Genomic DNA, 14,762 nt, shown 5'->3' with positions numbered 1-14,762 from the left:
AACACATGCAAGTCTGATATTGATTCCTTCATTTTGCTAGTCATAGACCTTTAGTGGTTTATAAACTCATGGGCGCTTTCCAGGGCCTACACATTAAAACAAAATCGCTCTATGAACATGTTGATAATTTGCTTGAACTCTCAAATGTTCTGGAGATTTATAGTGGCAAACTAGTCTAATGCCTCCCTTTCTGGTTCTTGGGAAACGAGTTGATTAGCCTCATATTGTTGTTTTGATATTTGGTCATGGTCTCCATAAATAGTGCTAGGTGAGTTCTCGGGTCACCTTTCCCTTAGAATTTCAAAAACTTAGAAGAAACTTCATTGTCGTCGTCATTATACCCTTCAAGTAAGAAGTCCTCTGTAGAATACTCTGTTCGGTTCATATCCAAATATTTGATTCTTGTGCTGACATTCTGGACCATGTACTCAATGGATTTTATTTTTTTGTCCTACTCTAAGGGTCTAGTGTGAACGAGATGGGTCATTTGATGTATGTGAGCTCTCTTATTCCGATCAAACACTTGGGATTTGCCCCAATACTCTTGTTTCCGGGCATGTCTATCCCTTATCTCTTCTAACTCCTCTTGGGTTTGTTGGTACTATTTTCTTATCGTTTCCTCTATCTTCCTTATTTGATGTCACATTTATGCTAGCTCATCACTCTCCTTGGTTGGGGGTTTGACGTGGGAAGTTCTATGGACTCATTTATTGATTGACTCGTCTAAGGTGGAGTCGTTCGTCTCATAATCTAATGGAGAAATATTATGAGGAACTATGGAGCACCGACGATAGTTGGACTCGCGCTGTACGGGACCATTTCCTTTTCTCTAAGAATCTCCGATCTCTATATGGACATCGGTGTGGATCTCTTCATCTGAATCCATATTGTAGGCGATATTGGCAATATCTTATGTGACATCTCTTGCATGGGTCTAAACAAGTGAGGTGGCATCCCATAAGTGGGATTTTTCTCAGATGGTTCCTCCAAAATAGATAGTGGGATAGTTTTCTTGGTTTGTAATCAGGTATTCATGATACCCCAAATAGGTGATTGGAATAAGCCCAACCAAGTATAGTGAGATTTTGATATCGAACGGGTATCCTAAGTCTCCTTGAAAAGCATTCCATGGATCTGCGAGGTTTATTCAGGCTCTAGAATAGGGGTTCTCTTGCGGATCAAATACCTGATGTACTTATACTAACAACTTAAGAGACTGGTATGGATGTTCTAGCCCTGAATGGTATCGACACTAATATACGCAAGCTAACAACTTAAAGGTACATGTGGGGGGATCTGGAGATCTAAATTATAGGACAGAGGATAGTTGAAAACCCAAAGCAAAAAAGGGATTTAATCCTAAAATAGAAAATAAAAAGAGAGTGCAATAATTTAAGAAACAAGGTTTTCAAACAATATCCTATAATTGTTGGAGGTTATGCTTTTTTAATTTCTAAATGTCATATAGTTTCCCTATCAATGGTGTCTAAAAATATGCTAAAAGTCTAAACCTAAAATTTATGCATAAAACAAATGCAAAAAAGGCCTATATTCAGAAAAAAAAACTAAATGAAATCAAGGTTCAGGATAACGGGTCCCAAATGGCTGAATAGAGTCAAATGGCTGAATAGTGCCTGAAGACAAAACGAGGTCAGATGACTAAAACAGAAAAATGGCCTTGGACGACCAAAGAGCAATGGGTTGCAAGGCCGGGACAACCAACTTTATAAAAAGCTTTCAAAGCCTAAATAACTAAGTCCATAATGAGATCACAAGGCCAAGACAACCAAGTTTGCAAAACAAATCTGCAGGACCTCAATGACCAATCTACATAAAACTTGCGGTGCCAGAACAACCAAGTATGCAATGAGGTTGCAGAGCTAAGGAGACCAAGTTTGCGAAAAGGATCTGCAGGACCTGTACAACTAAACTCTAAAAGCAGAAAATGAGAGAATGGTTGATTCTAGCATGATGACCAAATTTGTCAAGAACAAAGTCTGGTTGGATGACCAACCTTGTCATGAACAAAGTCTGACTGGACGACCAAACCTGTCAAAGACAACAAAGTAGACGACAAGCAGGCAATACATGGACATGGCATCGAATGATCAAGTCTGCGAAAAAATCACGATAGACGGCTAAACCTAATATAACAGTCCAAATATAACAATGATATTCTGGAGAGTAGTAAAAATGCAGGAATATAGAAAGGCCCTCAGATTGCCAAGTATCCAAGAAAAGCAGGATCAACGTCTAAACCTAATTTAATCATTCAAACAAATCAACGATATTCTGGAGAGCATTAAAAATGTAGGAATGAAGACATGCCCTCATACACAAAAGTAAGCATAAAAAGCATGATGGACAGCTAAACCTAATTTAGTCATCTAAATAGAACAACAATACTCTTAAGAGCAACAAAAATGCAGATGCATATAGGCCCTCAGACTGCCCAGTCTCCAAAAAGAATAGGGTGGACGGCTACATCTGATTTAGCCGTCCAATAGAGCAAGAAATAATAAGTTATGACCGAATTTCTTGTCTAGCTAAAAATTTTTAAAAGCAAATGGTGTCCCATCATGATCGCCAAAAAATGTTGATAAAAAAACATGATACTTACCTTTTAAATAGCTAAAAACTTTTTTAAAAAGATGTGGGGACGTTGTTCAAACTTTGATCGTCATTCGCCGAAAGGAAGGTAAAACTGGAGCATGCCTTTTGATTCTATAGTGCAGCCCTCACAACAAATGATGCAAATAAACAAAAGAAACGTGTAAGTATCTACTATAAACTAATGTAATTAACTAAATGAATAAAATAAACAAATAAAAGGAGGGAAAGGAGAAACAAACACACTTTTTTTTTGGACCCGAGGTCCATTTTAGGCTTTTGAGTTGTTTTCGTCCATTTAACAACACTTCTGCCACAAAGTGAAAGTTTTCTCCAGTTGTTTTGGCAGAACCTCCACGCAAGTGACAAAGGTCTAAGCGGCAAGTGTCGACAATCTTGCATTTGTTCTTCTCAGTACTATCGTTCGGTCGTCTTCCTTCCCACTCTTGATCATAGGGATGAGCTCTTATTTATAGGCATTAAGAGATGAGGTTAATTGGGAGAAATCCTTCTCAGACGAAAGTTTATTCGAGAGAATTATTCTCTCAAAATAATGCAAAAGTAGTTGGAGATATGACAAATGTGCCTTATTTACTCGAACTGATTGAACAACTATTTTGGTTCGTCCATCCGAAGATTTATGGCTAAACAAGTTTGGTCGTAGTCTAGAAAGGATAAACCAAATGTTAGATTAGCTAAACGACTCAATTGAAGTAGTTATCTGAAAACAAGATAGGTGTTAGATGGCTAAATTGAGATAGTCGTACAAGGAGACAACTAAACTGAGATAATCGTCTAGGGTCAGACGACTAAACTGAGATAGTCATCCAGGGTCAGATGGCTAAACTGAGATAGTTATCCAGAGATGGATGGATATACTACTTTAGTCATCCAACGAATCTTCCAGATATTTTTGTACTATCCTCTCTGTGAAGTCCAACCTGCAACTTGATTCTTCAACATATGTTAGTATTTTGGATATCTTGGGAAAATTGGGTGTCTACAGTTTGCAATCAATTTTAATATTGTGTTCAATATTTGATTGAATAGAATAAAAGAAATGACTACTGTCTTGCAAAATGACACATATCCTGAAATACCAAGCAATTTGATCAAATCTTTCTCATATCAAAATTTGTTGATTCTTGACTTTTTTAAGACATTTTTGCCTTTCACAAATGTAACTTGCTAAGGTTTGCACAATATATAGCTATGTTGTACAAAGTTCGCAAACCTTTAATAAAAAAGAGATTTTGCAAAAATCCACAAATACACTACGACATTTACAAATACAATACAAATTTTATGAATATAACTTGCAAACCTCCTTTGAGTAACTCTAGAAGATGGACATCTGCAAATATGTGACTACATTCACAAATATAGTTTAAGATTCACACATTGTGATGTGTGAATGTCATGCAGTTGATAAGGTTAACTCCTTAATTGTGAATATGTTCAGATGTTTGCGGATATGAGAATTATATTCATGCCAATCCTGCAACTCTAGAAAATGGACATATGCAAATATGTGACCACATATGCAAATATGGTTACAGATTAGCACATTCTCATTTGTGAATGTCATCCAATTGATAAAGTTAACTCCTTAGTTGCTAATGTAGTTGCATATTTATGAATATGGTAATCATATTTGTGCATTATTTTTGCGTGGATCTCTCATCTCTAGATGATGGATATCCACGAATATGGTTTTGGGTCTGCACATTCTGATTTGTGAATACCATCCAATTGACCAGGTTAACTCCTCAGTTACAAATGTTGTCATATATTTGCAGATGTGGGGAGCATCGCACGCTATTGCGCATAGATCTCACAACTTTCAAAGTTTGCCATCCATAAATACGTGACTACATCCGCAAATATGGTTGTGATTAGGGCTGCACAACGAGGTGAGCTAGCTCGAGCCGAGCTATGCCAAGCCTGAGCTTGGACTCAAACTGAGTTTGTATAAAGCCTTTGAAGCTCAAGTAGGTTTGAGCTGAGCTTTTTGAGTATGAGCTCGGCTTGTGTGCACCCCTAGTTGTGATATCCACATTCAAATAATGCTCGAATGTTCTAACATAATGAAAAGCTGGTCATAGTCTTGTAGATTTTATGATGTAGTTTTGGAATCCAACAACCAATATATTTAAGTTCTCTAGTTTTAAAGGAGAGACAAAGAGAGATTTTTGAGGACGACTAGGGGTGTAACCTGGTTGAGCCTTATTAGACCCAATTTTGAATCCAGTATAAAAGCAAGACCCAAACCCATCCCAGTCTAATTCGGGTTTGGTTTCAACTAGAAAGTGTGGACTCATATGAGTTAACGAGTTCATATATACGTTGGGTCATGTTTGATCTGAGTATGACTAAAAAAAGTAGATTCATATAGGGTAATAGGTTGATGTTTCAACAGTTCGTGTATTGATATGATTTGTATCATGGACCTAATTACTCGCCAATAAAAAATATGTAAATGAATGAAATCAATCGTTTATTAAGAACATTATATGCTAACAAAACAAAAGCTTAATATCTATTATAAATAATGTCAAAATTTGAATATAAAAAGAATTATCCACGCCAAGCAAACATTTTAAGTTGAAACAAAAAACCCAATGATATACCATATTCAAAATGTATCAAATGCAATGAGTTATTGAGTATCATTTTGGGATTCACTTGAATCTGACAACTGGCAGGATAAAAGGGCAATAAAAAGTATATAAAAGAATGAATTAAAGTTTAGATTACTAAAATGCAATGCATATTAATTATAAGTTTGTGGACATATCTAAATATTTAATTGAATATGTAATATTTACCGATTAGAAACATTCATGGATTGGGTACAAAGCGAGTTTGGGTACAAGTCTGTTCAGGTATATTGTTATCGAATACGTGTTGGTTCGGGCTCTGGTACATAATTGGGTGAGGTTCAATTATAAAATATGGATAACCGTTTGGGTCCAGGTACATAAACTTATCGGGCGATGGTCTTAATTTATAATATCTAAGACTTGACCCATTTCACTGAAGATCTATATTTTGGACCCAACCTAAACCCATGGGACCACCAACATTGTTTCGGGTTAGGTATAATCAGTTATGGGCAGGTATACCAACCCAATTACACCCGTAGCAACAGATGGGCAAGGGTCATCAAATTGGACATGGATCACATACAAGGCCGGATTGGTGATCCAATATCATGTTCAAAAGTAGGTTATGAGCTGTGAATAGGGATGATAATGGGTCAGATCCAAGATTGAGGTTTTGTAACTCTTGGCTAGTTTAGGTATAATCGATTCCGGGCAGGTATACCAACCCAATCACACCCGTAGCAACAGATGGGCAGGGGTCGTCAAATTGGACATGGATCACATACAAGATCGGATTGGTGATCCAATATTAAGTTCAAAAGCAGGTCATGAGCTGTGAACAGGGATGATAATGGGTTAGTTCCAAGATGGAGGTTTTCAACTCTAGGCTAGTTTGCATTCAATCGGATATTTATATTCGACATTAAAATCCATAATAAACATCTTAAAACACTCATATGGTTGGACGGATTGGGTCATACTATCCAAAATAAAGTAATCCGACCCATTATCTATTACTGTTCAAGTTGTCTGCATCGTCATGAAACAACAGATAGTTGGAATACATCTAAGTACACGTTGGACTTGTACACTTGTTACGGACAAGTTTTATGTTCCATTTTTTTTTTCTCATTTCGTTCGATCTATCCAAGCCATCAAACATACCCCAGCGGACCGATAGGGGGGTGAAGGCAACCCAACAATTTCGAACACGAAAAGGCTGAAGACAAACATTGTTAGGTTTTTCCCGCCGTCCCGCGGGGGGAGACGAGACGACCGAACGCTCAAAGGACTCAACGAAGGAAAATGCAGCACCAGCATCCTTCGTACTTCGTGCCTTTCCCGTCGCGGCGATAGTTCGGGGTCTCCCACCACCACCACCACCACCACCACCACCACCACGAGAGAGAGGGACGTAAGGGCACGAAAAGGGCCGCGGGCGCGGTGATGGCTCGGCCGGTGTGGGTGCTGAACGTGGCGGAGAAGCCGTCGGTGGCGCGGTCGGTGTCGTCGATCCTGTCGCGCAGTGCCAACCCTCGGTCCCGCGAGGGCAGGTCCCGCTTCAACAGGGTGTTCGAGTTCGACTACACCATCAGGGGCCAGCCCTGCCACATGCTCGTCACCTCCGTCACCGGCCACCTCATGGAGCTCGACTTCGACTCCCGCTTCCGAAAGTGGCACTCCTGCGATCCCTCCGCTCTCTACTCCGCCCCCGTCCGAAAGCACGTCCCCGAGGTTGCTTCCCTCTTGCTCCTAACACGATTCATCTTTTGTTTTCTTGTTTTTTACTTTTTTTCCCTCTATGGTTGGAAAATACGTAGGACAAATTAGATATCAAGAGAACATTGGAAGAGGAAGCTAGGAAGTGTCAGTGGCTTGTTCTCTGGCTGGACTGTGACAGAGAAGGTGAAAACATTGCGTTTGAAGTGGTTGAGGTCTGTGCAGCCGTGAACCAGCGCCTCAACATATGGAGAGCACGCTTCTCTGCTTTGATTGATAGGTAGGGTGTAGCACATCTTCAATCGTTCCCTATGCTGGGTGGTCTGTTTGTATGACCTACTTTTCGCGCTCTCCAGGGAAATTCACGAAGCCGTGCAGAATCTTGGCAGACCCAATCCATTGTTCGCAGATGCTGTGGATGTTCGGCAGGTTACGTTAGATCGTTTTAATATCCGAAACTTCCCACGTTTTTTTTTCTGCTTTTGAAACTGTGTTTTGGAGCTTTATTGATGCTATTATACCGGTGGATCGAAAATGATTTGAGTCTTGTCTATCCCTACATCATTTACACCGGTAATTGAAAGGTGGCATCCCGATGTACCTCAATACCGACATACTGAGGGAATGCGCACATCCAACAGATATTCGTTGCACACTTCTTGTTTGAAACGTTTTTTTCTCTTATTAATTCTTGATAATTGTTCCGCTTTGTGCCTCTCATGCTAATTTTCGCTTTGGAAATTTGTGACAGGAAATTGATCTGCGAATTGGTGCATCCTTCACTAGGTTTCAAACTATGTTTTTGAGAAACAGCTTCAATCTTGATTTTGCTGGAGATGATAAAAATGTTATTTTAAGTTATGGCCCCTGCCAGGTAGGAAGCCTAACAAAATCTTCGTGTTATGATTGAATTGCATTATGTACAAATGTACAATTATCGTGATTCATTTCTTATTCTGCTCAGTTTCCAACACTTGGGTTTGTGGTTGAAAGATTTTGGGAAATACAGTCACATGAGCCGGAGGAATTTTGGACGATCAATTGTTCTCATGCTTCTGAGGATGGAAACGCCTCTTTCACTTGGACGTAATTTGCCTATTTTAAGTAGTATCAAAGTTCGTGGTTATGTGCTTGAGTTGCATATGTGATACCCATACATCTTTCTTGCCTATGCTTTGCAGGCGTGGTCATTTGTTCGATTATTCCAGTGCTCTGATAATTTATGAGATGTGTGTTGAAGAACCCACTGCAACAGTAAGGCAGCATTTAATGTGTTGCATTTTTTTTGTTGTTTTGATGATGAGGAACTTTCCTAGGGATGCGGGTCACTTAATGGGCCTGTTTCTGTACGAAGGAAACCCTGGGTAGCCCACCAACCCTCATGCCTTACGGGGCTGACTGGTGAAAGCGGTGAGGTACATCTTATAAGCACTGGGGTTTGAGCTGGAACCCTTCATCTCGAGTGTCTCGTACACCAGTTTTGCATTTTTGATTAGCTTATGTTGTAATTAGGATTACAGAATAGTCATTGCAGTTCTTTTGCAGCTATTAGTTTCACGGACTAAACCATGCCTTCCCTTATCTTAAAAAATGATCATTTTCTTTGCTGTTTGTGTCCTTAAGCAAGTCTTCTCAAAACTAAAAGCAAGTTAAGTGCTGTTTTACTTTTGATGTTCACATAAAGGTTACGAAGGTCAACCATCAAGAGAAGCGAAAATATCCTCCTTATCCTTTGAGTACAGTTGAGCTGCAAAGGCGTGCCTCTCAGTATTTCCGGATGAGTTCGGAGCATACCATGAAGGTCAGGGAACGATTGATAGTATTTATATGATAGCAGTTCCTTATCTCTACAGCTATTATTTGCCATGCAAAGGTGTATATTATGGTTCTTTGGTTTGACATGTATTTCATGTCAACTCCAGCTTCTGTGTTTTTGTTTGGCTTTTGTTCTTTTATCTTTTATTATTTCAATCTCTTTTTCTTCAACAAAATGAAGGAAAAAATTATATCATGAATGTTTGGTTACACTATTGCTCTGTCAACATATTTGGTTTTGTCAGATTATGTCCTATTTTTCTCATCGTTTGTTATATCAAGGTCCTGATCCAATTGGTATGGTCTTGGTAGCAATCTGATTTGATTGGATTTGGATTATGTTGCATATTTTCTGATTAAAAAACAAATCCTGAAAACAAGTACATGGGCAACACACACATACACAAACACATGCATATACCTACATGCACACTTACATACACAGTTCTGGTTCCAATATAAGTCTGACAGCAAGTAGACACACATATGCATAGATGTGTAATTGATTTTGTCTTGATCTAGGGGTTGGCATTGAGTAAGATTAGTATCTTCAGTATTGTGTTTAGTACCACAATGATACATACTATGTTTTGGATATCTCAGTGAAACATCTTAATAGGTCTAGCTGTGGATTTGCTGATGCTTAGGCTGTTCATGTGGGTCATGTATGTAATTTGTAACGAGATGCCCTTAGTTTGATATATAGTTTCATTAGTAGGCCAAGGTGGACGTGAAATGGTTATCTGCTGTATGCTTGATTAAAGAGGATTTTTGGCCACTATAGTCCATGATAGTCGATAAAGTTCACAAAATCCAAGTAGGTCACTTGTTAGAACTTATCTTCAAGGATTATTCTGGCTAATCTAAAATAACTTTGATATGTAAGTGCTTGGTTCACATATGCTGACTACTTATAACAGATGGTAAAGTAAAATTGCTGATTATTTATGTACAATTGAGATAAGGGCATGTTTTTACATTAATCAAGTTAATGTAAAACCAATGCTATGTAGATAGTGTGGCCAAGTTCCGTTTCTTGCATCCTAAACCAAAATGTTATTTGGAGACGCCTAGAAGTCCAACATGTTTGTGTTCAGTCATGTTTGATACTGACACCGACACTAACACTTCTTGACACGAGTTGGCATGATTATTTTCAAACTCGAAAGTGTCCAATACTATTGGTATGCTAGATGTGGCATGTCACATGGTGAATAGTGATGACCTCTAGCAGCAAATAGCCTTTTGAGCTTCATTTTTAAAAAGTTCCTAGAAGTTTTCCATCAAAATTTCAATGTTTTTACAAAATATATATGTTCTAATTTTTTTATCATGCAAAGTATTTCATTTTCTTGGGCCTCCGCATAGCGCTTTCTCTCATGTATCAATTCTTGTCATGACAATGGGGTTGCTCAAACCTTTGATTGAGAATTGGTGACCTTCTCTTTTTCTTTTTTTACTCACTTCTTTGTCTTTTCTCTTGCTACACATTTTTCCTTTCTTTTGTCTCGTATATACGTAGAGCCATGTCTAGGTAGCTAATTTTCAAAGTTCGACATGTCTGACGTTTCATAGTTGTGGTATCAATGTATAGGTAATTTTGACTAAAATAAAATTCTTCCACATATAAGTCAACTGATGTTTGAATTTTGTGCCTGGCCTGCATAATTTGTTGTTGATGCAGGCTCCATAGTTAGTAGGGTTGTAGAATATTTGCAAGAAACCCAATATTCACTGGCAGAATAGTTGGCCAAATTTGGTTCATGTATTTGTTTTACTGCGTACATAACATGAGTCTTTTTATAAAATTTATTATATATAGAGAATATTAACTAGATGTTGAGATGGGTATTGGTGCCAAATATAGTTATTAAGTGTTGCGGCTTAAAAGTAATTGGATACATGGATATAGACTTGTACACATAGTTCCAAGGGGATAATGTTGATGTTTAAACTATAAACAAATTTAATGGTTAAAAGGCTAGTATTTTCATAATTTTCATAATTTCACTCCATGAAAAAAGGTTTATCTAGATCCAAGAGGAATAGAGTTACAATATATTAGCCAAAAGAGCATTGAGTTGTGACTATTTGCTTTAACCAAGGAGCTTTTTCAGAGGAAGGGATATTAGGAAAAACATTATACTGGTACATGAGACCATTGATCTCCTAGTGTGTCATGGTGAAGCAGCTTGGTGACTTAAGATTAGGATTGCACAATGAGCTGAGCTAGCTAGATCGAGCTCAACTTATTTAGGCCCGACTCAGACTCGTCTACAAATGCCACCTTCTACACATTCGTTCCAAAACTTTTTTTAATGAAATCATCTCAATTCGAGCCAAGCGGATCCGGGCTAGGCTTGAGTTTGACCCAGAGTCGAGTTTGTACAAAGGGTTTTTCAAGCTTGGCTTGAGCTCGAGTCAGTTTGAACATATAATTTTTTGAACAAACTAAGCCTTTTGAGCATAAGCTCGGCTTGTGTTCAGCCTACTTAAGATGGATCTTGCCAATTCCTATGATAGTGGAGCAGGCTTTTCCTGAACACTTCTTCTTGGCTTTATGGAGAGTTGATGTCATGAGCCATGACATGTGTGACAATGACCTTATTTTTTGTCAATGACTCGCCTAGCCAAAGATTCGATAATTCAAGAAAGACTCTGTAACGCCCCAAAAACTTAACCCAGAAACACCGAGATTTTTTTTTCATATATCGGAATCATTTTATAACTCATGGTTAAGTGAATGGAGTGATACAGGTAAAAAGATCTTCAAACAATCCACACATCCTTTATTCCACTTTAGTTCATGAAACTTTACACAAGTACATTTACAAAGAACGAATCCATGATGACATATCAGTTACAAGTTGGCCAGGGAACCAGTAGATCAAACAGATATCAAAATCTCTCCTGTAACCGCTTGTGGTGAGTACTCAGGACCTCAGAATGTTAAAATAAAATAGGAACTAGACTACCACGTCTAAGCATTAATTTTCTACTGATAGAGCAAGTATATCGTGAGTCGAGTGTGTGTGGTATGAGTGTCATGGTTGAGCTTTAGTGTATATCAAGACAGGTAAGCACTATGTAACGAAGATCTAAATTCATGAACATGAGCAGGTGAGCAGTTATATAACAATACCAACTATGCCACATTAATATGAATGTGAACAATTATTTAACAATAACAAATATGCAACATTAATAAGTAGGTGAGGTATGCCACAAAGTCAATGTAATAACATGTACACTTTCAGATAACAATTTAATTATCTCGTATCCACCAAGTTAAGAATTCTACTAATTTACAAGTTGATAATATAATGCATCTGACATACAACTTACATATATCTCTTTAGTGTCTCCACTGGTTGTGACACCTAACTCTTCTAAATGATGTTTAATTATCTTATCCCGTGGGTACACACGGGCACATGTGACCATCTCAGAAGAGAACATTCGGGGTTATATTATTCTAGGTAATTTATTAACCCGAACATTCTAACGGAGACTGAATCCCCAAGGGAGCGACCAATAGTCGAGAGAATCTCCCAAGGGCTTAACTCAAAACAGGATGCATCCCTAACTTTTGCAGAAGACGTGAGACTACCACCTAGGACACATACGTAGTCCTGGTCAATAACTCCGAGGACGGGGACCCACGAGCCGCTTCACGCTCGACACCAGACACAAGTCCTCGAAGCCTTGTACCACCCACACTCTCCAAGGTAGGTCTCAACTGAGTAATTGGGTTTCATTAATTTATTTATTTTCCCGAAGTTTAGAACATTTCCACAACTTCTAATCACTGCCATAACATTAAACCCCATTCTTAGTAATACACACACACCCAAACATTGCGTCCCAATTTCCTTGTCATGCGATATGTTCATTGTTCACCATATACTAAACACGAGTACCCATCATATGTATCTATCTGATAAATATGACCCAATTGCTCTGTTAACAGAAGTATCATGTACCTTGAGAGTTTGTTTTGTGGTAAACTACTTTGTGCTGACACTTGTTCAATATAGAATGCAGTTGAACACAGAATTAGTTCAAAAACACACTTCGATGGAGTTGAAAAGAAATATAACATTTCATACATAAGGGTGCAGTAGCTTATCGAACAAATTTTTTTTTAAAGAAAACAGATAACACATTTGGTAAGGGTTACTTCTTCAGCCAGATTTAATAATCAATCATAAACAATTTAAGATGAGATGTGATAATGGCTCCAAATGTACCAATATTCAGGTCACTCATGGACTGACATAATTTACTACATATGGCTAAGGTAAACTGACGGAATTAGCCGCTAATGGATAGGAAAAGAAACTCATTATGAAGCTACCCTTGCATGTTAATAGGAAATCAACATCTTCAGCAAATCAAAAATAAAAGATTCGATACAATCATGCATATTACAAAAATGTCGGAACAATATCAAACAGTCTGTGTTGGCATGATGCCCATACAACCAGTCAATCAAGAAAGGGTGTTGGAGAAGTTTATATATATATATATCTATATATATATATATATATATTTTATACAACCCTTCCGAAGTTTGAAGCTATCGTTACTTTTGGATTATCAAGAACAATAGATGAACCGAAAGGAAAAACATATACAATGGCTTATCATTACCGCTTGGTTATCATTTGAAGTTAGATGAACAATGAAACTTAGACAAGTACAGATTAAAATCGGATGCACGATCAAGAAATGCTATTCATCACAAAATCAACTATGAGCAAGAAAAATCAATCTGACCGAGAAAAGAAAGCAAATCCTATCAAGAAAGTGAATAGGATCAAACCAAACCCCCAAAACGATATTATTTGAAGATTTAGGGCTTGGCCAGCCAGACCCCTAGTGGGATCGTTTTGGGAATCATCCACTCAGAAATCCCAACTTTTTTTTTATTGATCACACCAAGAAAATTAAACAAGAATCAGCACCCCTCATCAAGTTTTACCTGATACTACAACAAAAACCCCAAATCGATGGGATTAGGTATTGCCGTGTTAGGGTTTATCAAGAAAACCCCCAAATCGATTTGATTTTGGGATTTCTGGTTTAGGGTTAGGCAAGAAAACATCTTCCTTTTTCAAGGCTATCGTTACCCTTACCGGTAACCCCAAGCCACAGTGTTGGATTTTTCGACAATCAAGAACAGATTGAAAAGCTCGTACATGCGATAATAATTGGGGTTTCCCTTGACCGACCCAACCCGAATCCGATTCAGTCCACACCCAACAAAATCAGAGACAAAATCCTACCTTTTTCCGGCGACAAATAGAGAAAAAAGAGGCTGACGACCGATCTCAGGTGCCTCCAAGACCGTGCTTCTTGCTGCAAACTCTGATGCTGTAAAGAAAGGAGGGATGAGAGGCGAGAGGCGGAAAAAGGGATATGAAAGGAGAGATGCGCCAGAGCACAACCTTCTCCACCTACCTCTTTTATAGCGGCGACCACCTGCCTTCGATGAACCGGAAGAGTCAGTTACCTCCTGTAACCCCTCCCCTCCCCCGATCTTGCTATCTGCACCCTTGGGCAAGAATCGTGCCCTAGGCACGATTCTGATGCTCGAGTTTTAAATAAAAAGGAAAACGGGTCTGGGTCCGAACCCGATAACCCACAGTACCGGATCTACTCTAAAGTGGATCCGGGTCTGTAATAGGTTATGAACCCATTCAAACCGGCAGACCCTCCATGACGTGGGTTCGAAATGACACCACTTGGGCAAATCCTTAAGTGGATCCATTTGGGTCCATGGTGAATTCGACCCAACTCATATAGTTCGTACCTTATTGCCTACTCCATTTGGATCTAGTGAAGGGATCCAAGACCCAAATCTCCCTATTTTTCGTAGTTATTACAGACTCAGACAAGGGGGACCCAATCTGCCCCTATTTTCTCTTAAATGTGACAGAGAGATTTTCTGGAAAACTATTGACGGTGAAGGGAGATGATATCAATTCTCTCTTTTCCATGATGGTCGCT

General features: G+C 38.6%; 1 protein-coding gene across 3 annotated transcripts in view; it reads left to right on the top strand.

Moving 5' to 3' along the window:
- Nucleotides 1–6,474: 6,474 nt before the first annotated feature.
- The window catches only part of TOP3A (topoisomerase 3alpha), a 148,529-nt gene continuing 140,241 nt past the window's right edge, over nt 6,475–14,762 (top strand). For all 3 annotated transcript variants that reach the window (XR_016431952.1, XR_016431951.1, XM_090006501.1), the window contains exons 1-7: nt 6,475–6,950; nt 7,037–7,215; nt 7,292–7,364; nt 7,687–7,809; nt 7,900–8,021; nt 8,117–8,189; nt 8,620–8,736. Coding sequence is in view for 1 of the 3 variants with exons in the window: in XM_090006501.1 (XP_089862627.1) it covers nt 6,663–6,950; nt 7,037–7,215; nt 7,292–7,364; nt 7,687–7,809; nt 7,900–8,021; nt 8,117–8,189; nt 8,620–8,736 (975 nt within the window). In the remaining 2 variants the exon portion in view is untranslated. The remainder of the gene's footprint in view (nt 6,951–7,036; nt 7,216–7,291; nt 7,365–7,686; nt 7,810–7,899; nt 8,022–8,116; nt 8,190–8,619; nt 8,737–14,762) is intronic.

The sequence above is a fragment of the Nuphar pumila genome, chromosome 5, assembly GCF_984573655.1.
Source record: "Nuphar pumila chromosome 5, dmNupPumi1.hap1.1, whole genome shotgun sequence".
In the NCBI taxonomy this organism is placed as follows: Eukaryota; Viridiplantae; Streptophyta; class Magnoliopsida; order Nymphaeales; family Nymphaeaceae; genus Nuphar; species Nuphar pumila.
The sequence above is the reverse complement of the archived record's forward strand: the minus strand, read 5'-3'. Positions and strand labels throughout refer to the sequence as shown.